Source organism: Girardinichthys multiradiatus, chromosome 7, assembly GCF_021462225.1.
Source record: "Girardinichthys multiradiatus isolate DD_20200921_A chromosome 7, DD_fGirMul_XY1, whole genome shotgun sequence".
Taxonomy (NCBI): domain Eukaryota; kingdom Metazoa; phylum Chordata; class Actinopteri; order Cyprinodontiformes; family Goodeidae; genus Girardinichthys; species Girardinichthys multiradiatus.
Window position 1 is genome coordinate 37,690,415 of NC_061800.1, and position 21,741 is coordinate 37,712,155.

The 21,741-nt window shown below is 37.1% G+C and overlaps 1 protein-coding gene across 6 annotated transcripts; it reads right to left on the bottom strand.

Moving 5' to 3' along the window:
- Positions 1-4,453: 4,453 nt before the first annotated feature.
- On the bottom strand, positions 4,454-21,533 carry LOC124871875 (histamine N-methyltransferase-like). 6 transcript variants are annotated; one of them, XM_047371488.1, is made up of 7 exons: positions 21,405-21,533; positions 20,446-20,591; positions 17,624-17,676; positions 10,199-10,306; positions 6,653-6,783; positions 6,384-6,477; positions 4,454-5,197 (listed from the first exon to the last, which is right to left on the bottom strand). In XM_047371488.1, the coding sequence occupies exons 2-7, from the start codon at positions 20,580-20,582 to the stop codon at positions 4,836-4,838; spliced, it is 885 nt and encodes a 294-aa protein (XP_047227444.1). In that variant the 5' UTR covers positions 20,583-20,591; positions 21,405-21,533; the 3' UTR covers positions 4,454-4,835. The 6 variants fall into 6 exon arrangements, with proteins under 6 accessions (XP_047227444.1, XP_047227445.1, XP_047227443.1 ...); XM_047371489.1 differs by having other exon boundaries at positions 20,446-20,587; positions 21,405-21,488; XM_047371487.1 differs by lacking the exon at positions 21,405-21,533 and adding an exon at positions 21,244-21,374.
- Between the last annotated feature and the right edge of the window lie 208 nt (positions 21,534-21,741).

Below are 21,741 nucleotides of genomic sequence, written 5' to 3' on the forward strand. Positions count from 1 at the left end.
CCTAACAGGTGCTGGTTTTTGTACTTCCAATATTCTTATGTAGTTGGTAAATGTATTGCTTTTGTTTGGAGGAAGTTATTTGGTTTATTTAATATTTTGTTTTAATCGTTCTCTCTTCTCTTGGAGGTCACCTGGTCTTGTGTTGCCATGGAAGCGCGCCCATGAGCAGTGCTGACAAGGACCTGGAGTTTTCAACCAGCCTCACTGGGAAAATCCATTGTTTGAGAGAGAGGGGAGATGTTTTCTGGATTTTGATTGGGCCCAGATTGTTTTTGGTTTAGTTTTGAAGTTGTTTCTCGTAATTATGTAAATATTTTTCTAGGAATATAGTTTAGTACAAATGTTTTTCTATCTGGAAATGTAAATGTTGTCTCCACCCCTTAATTAGTCCAGGTAGGAGCTAGTGCTTTAAAAGCCAGGTGGTTTAGATCAGGGGGGCTCTTCCTCCTGTTGTTGGTATGTAATGTCATGCTGTGAACTGGAATGAAATGTTTGAAGAACTAAATACAAAAAAAAAAGTCAGAGCTCTACAATTCCTGGATTCTGTCAGATTTTTTTTCGTCGCAAACCAACACTTTATCAGCAGGTGTAGTGTGATTTGTGCGGTCAGTGGGCCCATTTCGACTGTGTCAGATATACACACTTATTCATGAACAAAGTACTTGCAGGGATAACGTGTATTTGTAGATGTCCATTACATTTTGTTTCAATAAAAGCTTGTTTGAAACGGTTTAATCCTTTAATTCTTCTTCAGGTTGGATATTCTGATGATTCATACATATCAAAAAACCAACATGAGAACTGAGAAAACATGAGAAAATGGTCAGTTTTGAATTCCTCTTAACTGGCGATTGTAACTTTATTATATATTTTTTTTAAACGTGAAAAGAAAATCTAACCAAATTTAAATTCATTCTTATTCATTTTTCACCACAAACGAAAATGGTTTTCAATTTTAGTCCGTCAGTCAGTAATTTTTCTATACAGCTTATTCCATAGTGGGTCGCGGGGAAGCTGGTGCCTATCTCCAGCAGTCTATGGGTGAGAGGCGACAGGTCGCCAGTCCATCGCAGGGCAACACACAAACAACCATGTACACACTCATTCATACACCTAAGGGCGATTTAGAGAGACCAATTAACCTAACAAGCATGTCTCTGGACTGTGGGAGGAAGCTGGAGTACCTGGTGAGAACCCATGCATGCATGGGTAGAACATGCAAACTTCATGCAGAAAAATCCTGGCCAGGAGTCGAACCCAGGACCTTGTTGCTGCAAGGCAACAGTGCTACCAACTGTGCCACCAAACAGCCCCCTCAATTTTAAATATTCTAATTTAAAAATGAAGTAATAAGTGAATTCAAAGCATGCTCAGATCGGAAACTGAATCAATTTTTGTTTTAAATATCACCTCTTCCTTTAGGTTACACAAAAGGTTACAAAGTGACATCCAGTGGGCCACTGGCATGAATGTCTTACCAAACCATTGGAAATAGACTTCATGAGGGTGGCCTGACGGCCCCACGTCCTCTAGTTGGCCCTGTGCTCACTATCCAGCATCATGGAGCTCGACGGCCATTTGCCTGAGAACACAGGAGTTGGCAGGTTCGACACTGGTGCCCTGTTCTTTTCACTGATGAGAGCAGGTTCACTGTGGGCTCATGTGACAGACTTAAAAGGGACTGTAGTAGCTGCTGTGAACGTTTTGCTGCGTCCAACATTGTTTAGCATGTTCTGTTTGGTGGAGCCTCAGTGTTATATGAGAAAACAGGACAATTTTTTGTTTCTCCTTGTTATTTTGTGTGTATTATTTTAAAGATAAAAAGCAAATCAAATTAAAATAATATTTTTACAACAGAAGAGGAACAATGGCTACTATTTCAATTTTAATTCACCAAGCCCTCTGATGGTGGTCAGAGGGCCCGGTGGCACCGATTGTATGGCAGTCTCACGTCTGTCCCAGGGCAGCTGTGGCTACAATGTAGTCTACCACTGTCAGTGAGTGAATGTGTGTATGCATGGGCAAATTACTGACTGTAGTGTAAAGTGTTTTGGAGTCCTTGGACTTGATAAAGTGCTTGACAATTGTGGGCCCTGCCTCTCGCCCGTAGACTGCTGGAGATAGGCACCCCCTTAACCCACTATGGAAGAAGTGGTATAGAAGATGAATGAATAATGAAAATCAAATACTGTGTAGATTTTTGTTTTTCATTCCTGCTTTCTGATGAGAGACACACAATTACCAAAACCTGCAAAGACAGGACAGAGTCTCAGGAAAGGAAACAAATCTAAATCAAAGCTTTGTTTTTCTCTGCTTTGGCTGTCTCTTGCTCTTTACACAATATTCTGGATTGTTCATTGACCTTACTGCAAACTGATGATGACAGACCAATGTCGACATGAGAATCTTCAGTTATACATATTTTAATCCAATGAGATGTATTGCAGGGCGACACTGTGGAGTAGCTGTTAGCAGTGGGTTCAAATTCTGGCCTTGGGTGCAAACATGGAGTTTGCATGTTCTGTACATGAAAGGTTCTCTCTAGCTGGTCCCACATTGCAAACAAATACCAACTCTATCAAGTCTGTACTAAAACATTTAATGGGAAAACCAAATGAGTAAATTAAAGAAATAACATTGTCTCCACAATTTTTGTAAAGTTTTTGTCAAAAACATTTAGACCTAAATGCCATTTTCTGAATACACAAATGCTGTTCTGTTAGATAATATAAAAGAGGTCTCAGTCATGCTCTTCTTGGAAGTGGTGGTTCCCGAATCAAATTCTACCTATCCCAACCTTGTACAAGGACTGTCTGGTGTGAACTAAAACTAAATTGTAGATTAAACGCATAGTGAAAACACAGATGAGCCCTGTTTTTTGTGCTTATGCAGTTTAGGACTACAATTCTTCATGGTAATTTTTTAGAACAGGACTGCTGTAATTTTCCCTCCAGTAACTAATAATGGCCTCAAGATGGTGCCAGAGGTTAACAAATCTGTCTGAAGACCTACACTAATACATGTATGGAGCTTATTGTAAATATAGAGTGAGATAAAATCCAAAATGTGCACACTTGCATAACAGTCCACTTGTTTTTAACACGTCTAACATCAGGTTAAAAATTAATAGGGGTTCTGTCCAAATCTGGCTTACAAACTCAAGAACAGGATCTTGTCTTAAAGCTCAAAAACAGTCAATGCAAGAATGAGGTTGTTGACGTATAAATGGCTGATGAGAACCTACAATATGTTACATCAGTAAGGCTGAACTGTTTAGATTCTAAATGTTTAGAAACAAAAATTAAAATCTTCCACTGTGTGGGATTGCTCCCAATTACAAAGGCATTAAATTGCTAATATTTATTTGTCCTATTTGAAATGCTAAACTTCTGAGAAACTGAATTTGGGGTTTTAATTAATTGCAAGCTACAATCAAATAAATACTTGAAATATATAATTCTGGTTGTAACAATTGATGTAGCATATGCACATCATTTTACTGGGATCCCAATACTGTGGGGCAATTGTGACACAGTGAGAAGAGTGGTCACTTGCAAGCCAAGGGTTGTGGGCTCAATTCCAGCCTCCTCCTGCCACATGTTGATGTGCCCCTGGGCAAGGCACTTAACCTCAAATCGCCTACCACTTTGAGTGGTCAGTATGACTGGAAAGGCACTATATAGGTTCAGTCCATTTACCAATTACTGAAATAAATTCACATTTCAATTTCCTAAGATGTAACTAAAACTAGATAGGTGTATAATTGGAGGGAATTTGTCTTTTCTTAAATTCCAGGAAACACACTAGCACAGTGCAGTTTATAATACTGCAGCGTTTCGTCTTTTTAACATTTTGTCCTAGGTTTTGCACTGTTTGGTAAAAAATATTTTTTAATATACATGTATGTTGGACCATTTTGCTAAAAAGGCAAAGGTAGTTATTTATTTTGTTTTCTGCATTGATATTAGTTCCCACATAACACTCATTAGCTGCACATGTTTTCAAATGGGGAAAGTATAGAAAATATCTTAAATTACAGTTTTTTATATCCAACATCTTTATATCATTTTATACATCCTACTTTAAATAAAGCATTTCCTTTCTTGGCTTAGCCCCCCTCCATCTACCATCATTTACAGCAAAGTTGCTGTTTGAATACGACATTAAAAAAACAACAAACTTGTTCCATGCTATCGTTCAGTCTTCGGTCTCAGAAGTGATGGGGTTATTTCAATTCACAAATCCAGAATTTATCTACTCCAAAGTTTCTTTAAATCTGCAGTACGCAGACTATTTCACAAGCAAATTAACCGACAGCTAAAATAAGGCTCCTATAAGAAACTCTGCATTTACTTTCTCAGTTCAAACATAGCTAGAAATAATGCTTTCAACCATTTCAATGCATATTGCACAATTACTTTAAGCTTATCTAAAGTGATTCTCAACGAAAGGCTAATTGTTCAATTTTCTATTTATTTGTACAGTTGCAATAAAACAGAGCTCACGATGAAAGCAGCAGTATAATGGGGTTGGGCAGCAGCCTGCCAAGAGCAGCTCATAAAAACTGCAGAGAGGTAACAATCTGAAGCTCATGTGTGCCTGTAAGTGATTTAGAATTATCTTTATAGAGGAAATAATATCCAGTTAATCATAAAAATAGGAAGGAATACATTCAGTGCAAATGTATGCAATACAATTTATAATTAATAAAACAATCATTAACATGTATACAAAACTAGAATCAAAACAGAATAGAGCTTGAAGATATTCATTGTGCTTAAAAATATTTCATCATCTATGACTAATTTAACATTCACATCAGCCCTGATGTGTTTTTAAGTTGGTTTATTAATGGCTATGACACCAAGGTTGTTGTTAAAGACAACTTTGCCCTCAGACTCCATGCTGCAGTCCGGATGCCGAAGCAGCTCCAACACGCCAGCTTTCAGCTCTGGTGAAGCCGTTTTACTAAAATCCAGCACTTCGGTGAGAAAGTCGAGAAGCAGCTCTCCCTTCTCATCTCCCTCTGTGAAACACTCGGTTATATCCATTTGAGAAGGCAGGTCAAAGCTCTGGTAGCTCACTCCCTTTGAGTCCAGGAGGCTTTTGATGTCTCCCGTGGTCACGCATTGACTTATTTCCGTGTTGCAGAGCTCATTTCTGTATTTCCGCCACAGCTTCCCCCAGCCACTCTCGCCTTGAACAAATGGAGCAGAAACAGTACTACTGTCAGCATGGTAACAAATAATGACAATGTTTACAGACTAATGTTCAATCTACAACGTGTCTTGAAATAATATGCAAATACCCTAAAAGTCTTCAGATTTTGTCATGTTACAATATATTTCACTGGGATTTTATGTTCTAGACCACCAGAAAGCATGGTATAATTGACAATGGAAATAATGCAAAGTCTTCAACATTTTAATAAAAATAAAAAAATTAGAAAAGCGTGGTGTGGAATTTACAAATACAGTTTGTTGCACTTACAAAAGTAAGTGCAACAAAACAAGTACGTTTTACCCATTTTTTTGCAAAACATTCCAGGCTCTGTGAAATTCAATTAAAGGCAACTGTTACCAATTTTCTTGCCATAGATCTTCTATAAGATTTAGGTTTTGGTACATCCACCCCAGCCTCAAGTGTTTTGTAGCCTCTAACAGATCTTCCTCCATGATTGGCCTGTATTTAATTCCAGCTATCTTCACACGCCTCTATCTTTCCTGTCCTTGCTAAAAGCATCCCCACAGTATGATAATGCCAGCACCATGTTTCACAGTAGGAATGGTGTGTTAAAGAGTAAAATGCAATGCTAGTTTGCTGCCACAAAGTGTTTTGCATGCAGGCATAAAAGTAAAATTTCTGTCTCTTCTGACAAGAGCAAAATTTTTTCTCATGTTTGCTGGACAGTCCTCGACAGTATCTTTGCTCATTCTCTGATTAATGCTCTCCTCCCACAGCCAGCAAGTCTAGGTTGAGGTATGCAATGGTGCCATACCTCTCTCATCATCACGTAACAGCTGTACTATACTGAGGTTATATTGCACAGGTGGGTTCTCTTCAGATGACTTCGGAAGGCACTTGGTTTAACTACATTTTAGATAGGGGCATCAGAGTACGGGGGGATCGATAAAAATGCATACCACACTCGAGTTTTAATTGGTATTGTGTCATTTCCTTTCTAGTTCATAATCATGCATTAATTTGTTGATCCACTGCATAAAATCCCAATAAAATACACTGAAATGTGCAGTCTAACATGACAAAATGTGAAAAAACTTGCAAAGCTCTGTATCCAACTCTTTAGAGCATAACAAATCATATCAAATCAGCAAGGAAAAACAAGGACAATTGTTAATTTAAATTGACGCCAATCAACTCACCAGACACAAGAATAATAAGAAGCTTCCCATTCTTGTCGAGGAGACTCTGGAAGAAGCTGATGGTAGCACCGGGATCCTTCACATAGTACAGCATCTGTCGATTTCACCACACATAATGAGCTGGTAACTGCATTCATGGAGCACCTAATTATATTGCTATGCTAGACAGATGCTCTAATGGGATTAATTGCTGTTGAGTGCGACATAATGAATATGACCTAGATGTGTCAAAAATACAGCACAAGGGTTGGCAATACTTCAGCACCAACCTGTATCATGTGAATGAAGTCTGCCTTCTTTGTCAACTTTCTCAGTTTCCAGTGCTCCTCAAAGTCAGAGGCTGTCATCTTGTTCCAGGTAAACTTGATGTAATTTAACTCGGGTTTCTGTGACACTAAAACTTAAGACAGACAATTAAATATAATATGAACTCTATTTATATGGGTGACATAGCATATTATAGAAAAGATATACACTGAGCGGAAAAGTGCACACTTAATGATGTAAAAAATTAGACTATGATAAATCATTGCCAAACTAGTTCCACTTTTATTTGGCATTCATCTTGTGCCATTTAACATAAGAATGCACAAATCTGTTAGAAAAAGAAAAAAAACTGTTCAAAAGGGTGTGCAAAGACCTGTTTACATACATTTGAACACCCCGATACTTTGTAGAAGAACCTTTTTTATTCAATTTCAGTCTTCTTTGCTTGAAGTCTGTCAGCATTTCACATCTTGATTTGGCAACACTTGTCCACTCTTCCATGCAAACGTTACCAGACTCTGTCAGATGTTGAGGACATTTCTTGAGTGCAGCCCTGTTCATGTCTCCACACAGATTTTCTATTGTCACATGCAGAACAGAACGATCTCTTGCCAGAAATTTCTGCTGCTCGTTCATTGTTGCTGCAGACTCACTGACCAGTTTCCATTTTAGCTTTTCATGATTTTTGGAGGAACATCAGATTCTCTGTAATGCCACTCTGCTTTTTTTGATGTCGGTCTCTATTGTGTTTTATTATATTTTTAGTGATGTAAAACCTTGGTGTACCCTTGCCCTGATTGATACCTTCTAACAATAACACTTGGCTGAAACATTTCTGCAAACTACAGCTACAGTTGAAGCATCCAAATTTGCATAACAAAATCCTGCAGAGCCAGTTGAACCTGATTTTTAGGTTAGTTAGATTTAATATAAATTATGTCAGTTGTATCCTTGAAAATACACTATATGCCAAAAGTATTGGGTCACACCACCAAATCAATGAATTCCAGTGTTCCAATGTCTTCCATGGCTGCAAATGTATAAAGTTTGGTGTGGAGAAACTTGACTGGTCTGCACAGTCATGACCTCAACCTTCTTGAACACCTTTGGGATGAATTGAAGCGGAGGCTACAATTCTGGTTTTCTCAACTAACTATGAACTTATGGAATATGTTTACAGAATAGTTAGAACTGTTATTGCTGGGAACGGTGGGTACATCATCACACTGCACCTTATAGATTAAGAATAGGATGTCATCAAAGTTCATGTACATGTAAAAGTAGACAGACAAATACTTTTGGCAATATTGTGTAAGTGAATGCTGTACTTAAATGAAAATGTGTTACAACCATGTATTAGTTTACCGATGTGCAACTTTTGTACATTATTTACATTTCTTTTTACATGTTTTCTCTAACATCTGTTTTTAGTTTTTTGGTTAACTTTTAAGTTTACAAATTTGCTCTTTTTAATAGAGAAAAAGAATCTATGCCATTGCTAAATACTGATGTTAAAGTGTAATACATTTTTCCTTACCAAGTGAAGTTTTAGCCAATTTTAGAAATGTATTTTTGTTTTCAATAGAAAACAGGAAATACTGAAAGGGTGGTAAACCCATCTGAAAAAATTCACCAAACCGAAACGTGTTTACCTGCTTGGTTACTTTGTGTCTCATTTGTAATTATTAAATTATATATTTTTTAAATTAAAACAATAGTCAAATGATCATTGTATGAATATTATTAATAATCCCTTATTCATATAATATTGAAAAGCACAGGATATACGTAAGCTATGTCATTCAATTACAACTGATTCATGTAACATTTTACTGGCTCCACAGACGTTTTTGGTTATTTGAAGTTGAAACTGTTGATGTATAAATTTCACCTCTGATATTAAACCAGGATTTGTTTGTGCTACATCACACTCCCTTAGAAATAGCGGCAGAAAAGGTGGTTTATGTTAAATTTAAAATGTGTCCATTTAAATCCATGCTCTTGTATATCCTGCAGTATTAAACACATGTTAAAACACATTTATTGGTAAGACTGTTTTCCCTACATGAAGAGTGGAGAAATGATCAGTTTCTACTAATCACATGGTTAGTTCATATTTTCATAAAAGCCTTGCCATTTCATATGGCAATTTATGAAACAATCATTTCTAAATAGTAGATATACATTGAACCCAACAAAATAAAAACATTTATAAATGCACGGTTTTTATTAGATGAAGCTTAAATTGAATTAACTCTGCCCTTCCCGATCAAAATAATGAATGCAGGAAGCAGTCAGTATTAGGCATGTGCTGGTTCCCCATATGAAGGTACCCCATATGAAAATTACAAAACGTTTTCTTCATGCCATTCCTTTGGTTTAAATTCCTTTTAATAAGATGCCAAAGAAAGTATGGAATGACTGGAGCTCTCGTGTATCTGGAGAAGCAATGCTCCATGCTTCAACCCTCCTTTTTCTGTTTTGCTCCACCACAGTCAAATCTATAAATTGCTCTTGTTTACAATAATGAAAGTCAGCTGTTTGAAAAGTCATGGCATTGAAACTAAAAAAATACTTTCCATTACTGTTAATATGATTATGCTTTTTGAAAAGTGCAGTAAGACACACTACAAGCCTTGAACTGTAATTGTTGTAAGCAGCAGAGTGCAGGCTAGCTAATCATTTATTGGAAATACTGTCTAGGATTTGATTTTTGATTAATTTGGTTCAAGGAACAACTCTCCTCTAATAGAGGAGCAATGTTATCACTAATTTACTGTTAAGAAGGCCAAAGGCTGTAACCCATAGTTTCAACATTAAAAATACAACAAAGAACATACAATTTTCCAGCCAGAAAATTAAATACTGAACCATCTTTCAGAGTGCATGTGAACACAGAGATGCATTTTGTACTATGTAAAAAGAGGGTGAACCTAAGATGACTGTACCTTTATAGTTATGTAGCTGTTGGCTGCTCGGTTCAATGTAGTCTACCACTGTCAGTGAGTGAATGTGTGTATGCATGGGCAAATTACTGACTGTAGTGTAAAGTGTTTTGGAGTCCTTGGACTTGATAAAGTGCTTGACAATTGTGGGCCCTGCCTCTCGCCCGTAGACTGCTGGAGATAGGCACCCCCTTAACCCACTATGGAAGAAGTGGTATAGAAGATGAATGAATAATGAAAATTAAATACTGTGTAGATTTTTGTTTTTCATTCCTGCTTTCTGATGAGAGACACACAATTACCAAAACCTGCAAAGACAGGACAGAGTCTCAGGAAAGGAAACAAATCTAAATCAAAGCTTTGTTTTTCTCTGCTTTGGCTGTCTCTTGCTCTTTACACAATATTCTGGATTGTTCATTGACCTTCCTGCAAACTGATGACAGACCAATGTCGACATGAGAATCTTCAGTTACACATATTTTAATCCAATGAGACAATTTTCCAGCCAGAAAATTAAATACTGAACCATCTTTCAGAGTGCATGTGAACACAGAGATGCATTTTGTACTATGTAAAAAGAGGGTGAACCTAAGATGACTGTACCTTTATAGTTATGTAGCTGTTGGCTGCTCGGTTCCACCACCTCATTATCCACCGTCACCTCTGGATGCTTCTTATGTAGCTCATCGAGCATCTCTAGGTCTATATCACCTTAAGGTAGCAAGACAGTTGATTTAATTTTAACAAAGAAATGTATGGTCTTCACTTGCTGTCCTTAACATTAGGAGCAAAAAATTCTTAATCATTTTTATTGCTATGCTTTTGTCTAGAGAGTGCTGCATTTCAAGAAGGAGACCTTAGATTTTTTTCAGTGGTGTTCTTTGGTGAAATTGCCAACAGTCAATACTATGATTATGACTTATAGATAACAAAACCCCAAATTTACGTGTCCCAGAAAATTTAAATATTACATACAATCAAGGAAAATAGGACATATTAAATAGAAATGTCAGGCTTCTGACAAGTATTCTTATTTCTATGCACACAACACTTGGTTGGGGCTACTTTTGCATAAATTACTTCATTTATGCAGCATGGCATGGAGGCGATCCGCCTTTGGCACTGCTGAGGAGTAATGGAAGCCCAGGTTGCTTTGATAATAGCCTATAGATCATCTGCATTGGTCAGTCTGGTGTCTCTCCTCTTCCCCTTGACAATACACTATAGATTCTCTATGAGGTTCAGGTCAGTTGCTGGCGAACCAAGCACCATAACACCATGGTCATTTAACCAGCTTTAGGTACATTTGGAAGTGTAGGCACGTGCCGAGTCCTGCTGGAAAAAAAAATAAGCATCTGCATAAAGCTCGTCAGCAGAAATAAGCATGAAATACTGTAAAATTTCCTGGTAGACAACTGTGTTTACAGTGTACTTCAGAAAACACTGTGGGCCAACACCAGTATATGACATAGCTCCCCAAATCATAAATGACTGTGGAAAGTTCACACTTGGGCTTCAGCCTTCAAATATGGATTATCTGCCTCTCTACTCTTCCTCCAGACTCTGGTACCTTTATTTCCAAATTAAATTTTCAAACTTTACTTTCCTTGTTGAACCTAAATTGTGCTGGAAACCTTACATAAAATATTGCTGTCCCAAGATTGCTAGAAGCATCGGAATTTGGAATCAGACACGATACATCTTAAATAAAAAAAGCATTGCACACTCACTAACACATACATCCATATCTGTCCTATCGTCTGGGGAAACTCATACAAAACAAACCTACAATGGACATGCGCTTTGTAAAAAGAGCAATAACAATTATCAATTATGCAGCGTTTCCTGATTATAGTTATCCTCTATTTCCATAATCATACATCTTAAAATTTGAAGATTTAGTAAAAGCTAAAACAGCTGAACTGATGTTTAAAATTGTAAAACTAAATAATACATGATAACATACAGAAGACGTTTATGAACAGAGATGTGATGTGTTTTAAGAGGGGAACTGATACTGCAACAACCAAACATTAAAACTACTCTTAAAAGGACATATCTGTAAGTGGCAAAAAAAACCTTGGAATACTGTTGACTGTAACTTCAACATTCATGTATTTATCCTGTTTAATTTGTATTGTATTGCACCGACTACGCTAAAACAAATTCCTTGTATGTCCAAAAATGTACTTGGCAATAAAGCTTTTCTGATTCTGCAAAAAAACATATGTAATAATTTAAAATAAGTCAAACATAAATACAAAAAGTATTAATACATATGTATAGGCCAGTATGATTTTTGAATTTTGTTGATACAGTGTGTTGCATGACAATGAGAACACTGATGTACAGCATTCACTCCTCATCCAGTAGGAGTGAATGCTGCAAGTCGCTGACTCGATGCAATCTGTTGGGTTTCCTTAGATAGAAAACGTTTTAACTAATTTGCATAATAAACTGAATTTGACTGCACTGTTAAATAATTAGGATCAATGGATGTACCTGACTTGAAACCTGTATCATTCGACTGATTTGACTTTGCAAAGTGCCTTGAGAGGACATTTGTTGTGAATTGGCACTATATAAATAAAACTGAATTGAATTGTTCTGTATTGTAGAGTAATTGATATCTATGAGGGGTACATATCAATTACCTTTGCTTCCTCTTGCCCTTTTTTTCAGTTTATTTTAAAAGTGGTAAATTACATTTCCTACACTTGAGATTTGTTTTTCTTTTTTGTTCTTTATATACTTTTTTAAATATATAAATATAAACAAAAAACAAAAAACTTTACTTTCAAGGTTACAGTTATCCCTGATGCTGGTGCCATCTCAAAAAAACAAAGTTTGTGCAGAGACCTTCTTGTTACCCTCTAACTTAGCATCACGTTTAAACTGGGCAGTTATTTACAGAGAGGTTGACTGTTATTCAAACTGAAAAAGAGGGTAAGAGGCAGCACACCACTATAGATCTTTCTTCACTGAAACAGACTGAGAATGGAACAGATTGAGAATTTCTGGTGAAAGCAAATGGCTGAAAGAAAACTGAAGTTATGGAGAAATCAATGAAGTTACATTCACTTACACCTACACCTGTTTACTTTCATATCATACTGTTAATATAACAGGAAACACTTTACTTGCTCTGTTCTTAGTACATATTTTGAGACGCAATGCCTCTTAGCTTCATTTCTCATGTAAATAAGCAATGGCTTCTTTATAAATAAACGTCCAATGGAAAAATGATGTTTAAAGGTTCATAAAATCTAATTTGAATAAACTGTTATGACGTTGAAGATTGGAGAATGGCTGCTCCATTACAGAAACAATTAGAATCACAAATATTTTGGTCAACATTGAAATCACTATTTGAAGAATACACCATGAACTGACTTGAACATGAAATGTTCCTTGATAACTTCTTTTTAAACCATCAGTGTTTATTCAAATTAGGCTATTAAATAATATAATAAAAACAAACGCAATTTAAATCAGCAATATCATATACTTTAACAAACTCAGAAAAAACTAGAACTGCAAGCAGTTATGATCGGGTTCCAAGCCATTCCCAGCAACTCTGCCCCCTGCCCCGCCCCTTCCAGACTACCAAGTCACACGCCCACATGACCACATTTTCCAAAGGGTCAGGTCAGATCTTGGTTGCAGAACCACTCAGATCTCACAGGCTTAGCGGCACACAGTCCAAATGCACTAACCCAGCGGCAAGCACAGTGCAAACCGCATCCTGACTGAAAGGCCCTTAAGGGATATTAGCATCTATGGAGGAAGAAGGGTTCTGATACTTGTGTCAGAAAAAAACACAAATAAAACAGAGAGGTTACTACTTTTATTGAACCCCGAACCAAAATACCGACCGGACATAGTGGTTACGAACACTACCAATGCAATACACCTTTTGGCCACAAGCGTAATTTTGGGGGCGTTGTTTCTTCCGCGAGCGGCAGACAGCGAGCTTTCTGCAGAATCCATATTTCATCAAAAAATTAACCAGAGCTGCTTCATTAAAATTAACCAGAGCTGCTTCATTAAAAATTTCCAATTTATTCTGTTAACTGTCTGTATCTGCAATAATATGCATTGTTTATAATGTCCCTAGACGTAATGGGTTTCATTAAAAAATGTGTTATGATTAACAGGCACCGTTGCGTCTGACACTTGTGTGAGAAAAAAATAACTAATAACAAGGGTGGATACACCTGGGATCCAAAAGTGAATCTGTAGTTTGGGATGCAGACAGCTAATCCACTAAACACAGTCTGTGACAACAGGGGGAAATGTTGACACATGTACTTAGTTCATGATTCCATTTGACAGTATTTTGAAAGTTTGTCGTAAAAACTACCAAAATATTCTAATTTAAACCTGTGTATATCTACAATAATATATATTGTTTATAACGCCCCTAAATGTAATAGTCCTTGAACAAAAAAATGAAAAGGCTTTGTTTATACATTAACAACCTTTAATGAACCGAATTTAAATATTCATTAAAAATCCATATTTCATCAAACAATTCCCAAAATATTCTTAGATTTCCGTGACTATAGAAGAAACAATATAACTGTTTATTCAGGTGCCTAAATTAATTACCTTTTCAACCAAAAATCGTTAACTGTCATATCCATAGTACTTAGCCAAATTTAAAAATGTATATAAAATATATGGTATTTCATAAAATTCCCTAAAGATTCTCAGAAAACCATATCTATATGTGGAATGATATACATTGTTTGTCATGTCTCTACTTTTAATGATTGTTTTAAAATAAATTGTTAACTATCATTTCAATGATATTAGTAATAATGACCATAATTTACAAATTCATGTAAAATCCATACTTGGTCAGAAAAATCTCAAAATATTCACCAAGAGCCTCGTGCATATGTAGAAGAAGCCTGATTTTTTTCAGCCACCACACTTTAATGAGTTCATCTAAATTTATTTATAATCGCCATTATTGATTAGCATATATCTTTATGAATTAATTGTACACAAGTGGGCAGTCCAAATTTAACAATGTTTATTGGGGATTATAGGCATTGTCTACTTAAGTAGTGTGCAAACCTCCACGGCGTTTGGCCCAACAGAACTTGAGATGTAACTGCTAGCTTTGTTACCAAACATTGAACACTGTAGTGATGCACTTTGAGATAGAGCTTTAGCTAGAATAGGTACTTTTCAGGATTATGCACAGAACATATCCTGAAGGTATGGGCTCTCTAGGTACCACAAATGATTTTTGGGGAATTTCTTTATAAGTGAAGGGTGGGAGGTACATTTTCGCACATAAGCCCTGCCCACTTTGCCCAATCATTACCATATTGATAGCATATTCTCTAGGTGGTATACTGAAGAAATGTACCAAATTTTATAAAAATCCATTCAGCCATTTTGGCTATATAAATTTATCTTGCTTATAGAGCCCCCTAGGCTTAGATCCCTCTAAAATTGAGTACATACCTACAGTTGGACCTTATGCACTACTGGTATGAAATATTTGTACATCTAAATCTATTTTTCAAGTTGCTTCAAAAACGTTTGATTGCATATAATTCTTAAACTGAAAAATAATTTTTAAATCAGTTCCATATCGTTTTGTCGGCTATGTCTAAAGTCTTACCAGGCCTGGTTTCGCTTTGATTGGCCTTGCCCCTAAGGAGGAGTTAATGAAAATAGGTTTCGCACATTACGCAACATTGTTGCCAATTAGCATAACTCTATGATTTTTTTTCAAAACTCACATGACTAAGAATGACTCAAAGAGCATCCAGGAATTGAGATTTAGTCTCTGCAAGCAACAGTTTCAGAGATAATCACATAATTGCACTTTACATTATAACAGCGCCATCTAGTGGTGAAACGTTAAAACAAAATTCATGTACCTAGGTAGCAAAATTCTGCATATGATCTGTAATTTCCCCGACAAAATCTTTCAAATTCACTGAGTTCAAAGGTCAAATGGGAGATAGCATATAAGCCACACCCACTTTTAAATCATATTAAAAGTATGTCCTGAGGTCAAGGTCTTGAGCATATGGACCAAGTTGCATGTCAAGCCATCAATCCGTTATGCAGATATAAACTTCTGGTGCCTATAGCGCCCCCTATTATTGAATGTGTATCAAACTCAATGCATAGGCCCAATAGCTCATTCTCTATCAGGTTCTCCAATCTTGTTTGGAAATCATGAAATATGGCAGAAATAGTCAATTAACTTTTGTGCTAGTTCGCGAATAAAGTTTGTCCACATGTAGCTTTAACAACTTTCGAACATTTGACAAAGATTTTATACCATTGTGTCCCGCTAACTCTGTAAATGGTATGTACAGAGCTTTATCTTGATTGAGATCAAAATGTAGGAGTAGTTGTGGAAAATAGATTTTGCCTTTGTCGCGACGTAGCAAAAAATCTAATTAGGCGGAAGTGTGCATGGCCAATTACAAAGTGATCCAGAATCGTCCAAGGAACAAGGTGAAATAGACCTTTGGAGTGTGGGACTTAAGGTTTGGAAGTTGTAAGCCCAAATGCGTTGTCATACGTAATAGCGCCCCCTAGTTGTTAGGGGGTCTGAATTTTAGTATCTAAGTAGCAGTTGCAATTCCCTACTAGGCTGCTATTTCAGTTTCTTTCCAGCATTTTCTGGTTCTTGCGCCGAATGACTTTTAGCAGAGAAGAAGAATAAGAAGAAGAAAAAGAAGAAATCCCACAATTACAATAGGCCCTTGGGCTTAAAGAAAAAACGAAGCAAAAACAATAGCTCCGCTGGGAGCAGGCGAACCGCCATGCCTTGCATGGCCTTCGCCCACGGGCTTGGACCCCTAAAAATTAAGTTTTCACAAATATGAAATTATATTAAAATAATTTCATTAAATTTGGTGACTTTTCAAAACACCATCTGTGAGTTCAGCTTTTGAAAGTAGTAGAAAAGCACATCAAATAGCACTAAATGAAAATAAGAGCAAAAATGTAATGATAAATTTAATTAATTGCCATCCCTAGATTGGAGCTGTTTTAAGCTGGCTTCAGCCTCTGTGGCCATCTAATTTGGATTTATACTAAGCGTAGATGCCAAGAGAGCCATCTATTGAAGGTAAAAAAAAAAAAAAAGAAAAATACTGTTTAGAACATTTAGGTTTTTGGGGGGAACTGGGGGACAAGATACATAGCCAAGGTCCTGAAGTCAGCATTTCAACCCTAGATGGCTGCAAAATGTGCCACCCCAACTATTCATATCCTTTCAACACAAGTTTAGTTTAAAAATTAGGATCTGTCCCCTTAAGTCTTTGCATAGATAGAATTGAGGTTTTGCAAAACATTTTACATTTAAATGAAGTAACCTTAAAAAAGTTCACATTGACTGAAAACCAGGGCAGGGAGTCCAACTATAATTCGTTTACTGTCATTTGGCTAAAGGGAGGAGATTTCGTTCTTGTTCTTCGATGATGTTGAAGGTGAAAAGTTGCAGAGAGAAGTACATTTGGGCCATGGAGCTGATGCGGAGGTGCAGTGAATTGTTTTGATTAAGTTAAATAATACCTTGCAGGGAAGTTTGTAGTCATTCTAATGGATTTTAAAGTACATTAGAGAATCCATTATGATACAGAAATGACAGCTCTGGTAAATTAAAAGGATTGGCTCTGACATAAGAAAAGGGTAACAGTGCTCTTAGGGCATGCATTTTGTTTGCACAGGAAAATAAATAACTGTGTATCGTTATAAAACCTGGTGCTGTAAAGCTACATAATGTTAGGGTCATTTTGTCAAACTAATGGTAAAGATTTATCTGGGAACTGGTCAGATGGCAACAAAAACCTCCACACTGTCTTTTCTTTTTATCATAGCAGACATAAATAAGAAACTCTCCAATCCGATAAGTAACAGACGACTGATTCACCAACGTTCCTTCACCTTAGCTGTCTGCTGCAGAGGTCATTGAGCTATTTACTGTGTCACACTGCACAGAGACTAAGTTCAGCAGTGTCAGCATTCTATAGTTTGTGCTCTTACCAGCTCCGCTTCCAACTCCAATGACATTTAGATGGGACTTTCCATCTCCAACACTGTGGGGAGAGCGGGAAAAAGCAGGAAAAAAGAAAAGGGGAGAGTCTTCAGAGCAGCAACACCTTGAAATTCACAGCCTCCAACCGGCTAAATGTGGGTAACATCTTTTTGGGCCTGTAACTGACAATTCTGTCTGACACTTGGGAATGTGAGATGCTCTGATCTAACGACTGACGCCTCGGAGAGAACTTAGGCTTTGAATGTCACTGTGGCGCGTTCTGTCAATCAACATCTACATTTTTATTAACTCTATTACACCTTTTCATTAACTTGCAAATCACATCCCACTGGCTTCCTGACAGATCTGCTTGTGAAAACGTCAAAAAGAACAGTTTGGTTTGGTTCTCTGCAGCATGTCAGTCACCTCCCACGCCCTGTGCCAGCAGAGAGCTCATTTATGAACTTTCTTTTTGGAATTCACAACCATGCACATACTATTTGACTGGTTCATATATACTTTTAGTTTGTCACCTAAGCACAGTTAATCTGTGAAACAGACATTGTGATTAAGATTAGTTGTAAGAAACTGTTAACTGTTTTCAGTGATAATAAGCGAGATACAGATCATAACTGCTGATTTTCACAAGTTTTGTAACTTTCTGATCGGTATGCCTGAGACTAACTCTGCACTCTGTATTTAATCAGTTCTTAGCTTTATCATGCAGCAAACTGACAAAGAATATATGCATTGTAATGCAATTAAAATATTGCAGTTTCCACCCCTGTAAAGTAATTATATGCAGTGTAAGATGATATTTTTGCATTCTGTGCATCTTTCAAACCCAACCACTGGTGTGGAATTAGTCATAACCGACTTTTGGATTACTGGGTAAGTCAAGTAGTAACTTCTGTCTGTTTTTCAAACTAGTCGCTTAAAGGTCAAGGCCATCTCCTGCTTTATGGTACTCCAGTTAATCTAAAACCCTTATGGCATGTCACAACCCAAGTTATATGTTCATCACAGTTTACCCTAAAAGGACTTTAAAGCCCAAGATGAATATTTATCCTGATTTAAACACATTTTTTAACAAATGGATGCTTTGTTTTAAATGAAAGAGCTTTAGTACATGCAGCCCTTAGGTAACAAAAAAAATATTTTGCACACATTTTAGTGAAAGATCCCATTAAACTTCTGATCTAAGAAATAAAATACTCTCTTCCAATTTTAATGCAACTGATGCAAAGGACAGCATGTTGCAAATATTGAAAATTGTGATATTGTAGATATTTATATAAGGACTATAGGTACTTCTTAATAACTAAATTTTTTCTTTTTTTTCTTTCTTATATACCGCTTTTCAGCAACAAGGCACTCAAGGCGCTGTACATAAGGAAAAACATTACAATGATACAGAAAATCAAACAACAGAGCTAATTTAAAAAATAAAATAAAGAGAGATAGAATGATGGATAAGAAAATGAAAGGAAAATTGGGCTGAACACGTAACTAATAATGTTTAAATGGCACATTCAAAGGGCACTCTAAACAAACAAGTTTTTAATCTTGATTTAAAGTATCTTAGAGTTTCGGTGCTTTTACAGTTTTCTGGGAGTTTATTCCAGATTAGTGGAGCATAAGAACTAAAAGCTGCTTCTCCATGTTTGGTTCTGGGTATGCAGAGTAGATTTGAGCCAGAAGACCTGAGAGGTCTGGGTGGTTGATCTACTGACAACAAGTCTGTAATGTATTTCGGTGCTAAGCCATTCAGTGATTTATAGACTAACAAGAGTATTTTAAACTCTATTCTCTGAGCTACAGGGAGCCAGTGTAGGGACTTTAGAACCGGGCTGATGTGCTCCACTTTCTTAGTTCTAGTGAGGACGCGGGCAGCAGCGTTCTGGATCAACTGCAGCTGTCTGATTGACTTTTTAGGCAGATCTGTGAAAACACTGTTGCAGTAATCAATTCTACTAAAGATGAACGCATGAATTAGTTTTTCAAGGTCCTGCTGAGACATTAGTCCTTTAATCCTGGAGATGTTTTTTAGGTGATAGAAGGCCGACCTTATTACTTTCTTTATGTGCCTCTGAAGGTTCAGGTCTGAGTCCATCACTACACCCAGGTTTCGAGCCTGACTGGTGGTTTCTAGCTGTATTAACTGAAGCTGTGTGCTAACTTTTAACCGCTCTTCCTTAGGTCCAAAGATTATTACTTCAGTTTTGTTTTGATTCAGCTGAAGAAAATGTTGGCCCATCCATGCATTGATTTCTTCTAAGCATTTACCCAGTGCTTGAATGGGTTCATAGTCACCTGGTGACATTGTAACGTATAGCTGTGTGTCGTCTGCATAGTTACGATAACTTACGATGTGGTTTATTAAAATCTGAGTTAGGAGGAGCATGTAGATATTGAATAGGAGGGGCCCTAAGATGGACCCTTGGGGAACGCCGCATGTGATTTTTGTGGTCTCTGATGTAAAGTTACCTACTGACACAAAAAAGTCCCTGTCCTTCAAGTAGGATTTAATCCAACTGAGTGCTGTGCCAGAAAGGCCGACCCAGTTTTTGTTTTCTCTTCACACAAAGTAACAATTTCACAAATTTGTCACATAAAAAAAAAAAAAAAAGATTGTTACAAAATTGTTATTACTGTTTAGTGCAGATATTGTTTAGTTACCATTATATCCATCAGAGACTCGGTTGTAAACCATTATACATTCGACAGTAGTTGATTCTGATGCAGCGAGCTTCTAGATTCAGCCACAGACCATGATATTTTCAGTTGTCAATATGTTGATTCATTGTTAAAGCTAATTCTGGTAGATTACCTGGACAGAATGTCTGGTAGCTTATTGTGTATGAAGTCCCGCATGCATTGGTGTTCAGAAGAGCGCTCCAGAAAAAGGTGGAAGGATTTCTGGTATCTCTCATCATCATGTACCAGACTCTTCAGTGGAGATCCCATGATACCTGTCTGGACATGAAGCAATTACAGGGCATTGAAACAGTTTAACCTTTTCACGTTTTAAAAACAGACCAACAAAAAGTAGTATGCTTTGATCCATTTCACTCCACTGCATCTCTGGTTGCATGTGTAGGCCTGAACAATAAACCCGTCACAGTCACTCACAGCTATTCATCCCTGTATTTAGCTCCATCCATCTTCCTGTTAGCTCTGACCTGCTTTCTTGTCCACACTACATTCCGGTGTATCTGTTTCACCAAGGAGATGTTCAGATCCCAATAAAATACATTCGAGTTTGTTGTTTGTAAAAGTGACATAATTAGGTTCAAGATAAGAAATTGTATATTACATTCCACCCGCAAATATACTACTAAACATAATGTCTATGTTCCCTATGCCGTTTTATTTCGAGTTAAACAGCTAACAGTAATAAACATACAAACAAATGGGTTTTACAAGTGCCATGTATGTTTGGACGTAAATATATACACCTAAACGTATTTCGCTATATAAACCAGATTATCCAGCGCTAAAGGTAAAACATTTCTCTTGCTATTTCCTTTTCCTGCTCAATTACGAAAGAGCTGCCCGTTTATTGACAAAAATGACTTCAGCGGCAGCGGAAACACAAAGCCGCACACAGGCAGGCGGGTAGACATACAGACAGACGCTGTCATGTCCCCTCGACATAATGGCCAGCTGGTCATAACACGTGCAAAACACGTCCATCCATCCCTCGGTGGACATCAAACAATGACTTTCATCGTCTGCTAAGATTTTCGCCATGAGCGTTTAAAGCAAAACGTGACGATAATCACTTACTGGAGTCTTGCAGAATTGCGTCCGGGGAAGGTGGAAGGCTGGAATGAACCCTCCCACATGTGTCACGGCTTCCCTTTAGGGAGGGCGAAAGGTGGCGGAGGAAATACGTCCAAGAAAATCTGTCTTCCCAAGGCCTGTGTGCAGTAACTTACACGCTTTTTACTTAGATACTCGATTTCTAAGTTTCCTAATAAAGATCTTTCTAATCTTAATTTTATTGCCTTAAATTTCAATTTGCTCAGAAAAGAGTGAACTTTAAAAAGCATGTTCAGAGGCGGCCCAAGGTTTTACGGGGGCCAAAGCAGGACCTGATTTAGGGCCCCATTTGGAGTCCCTT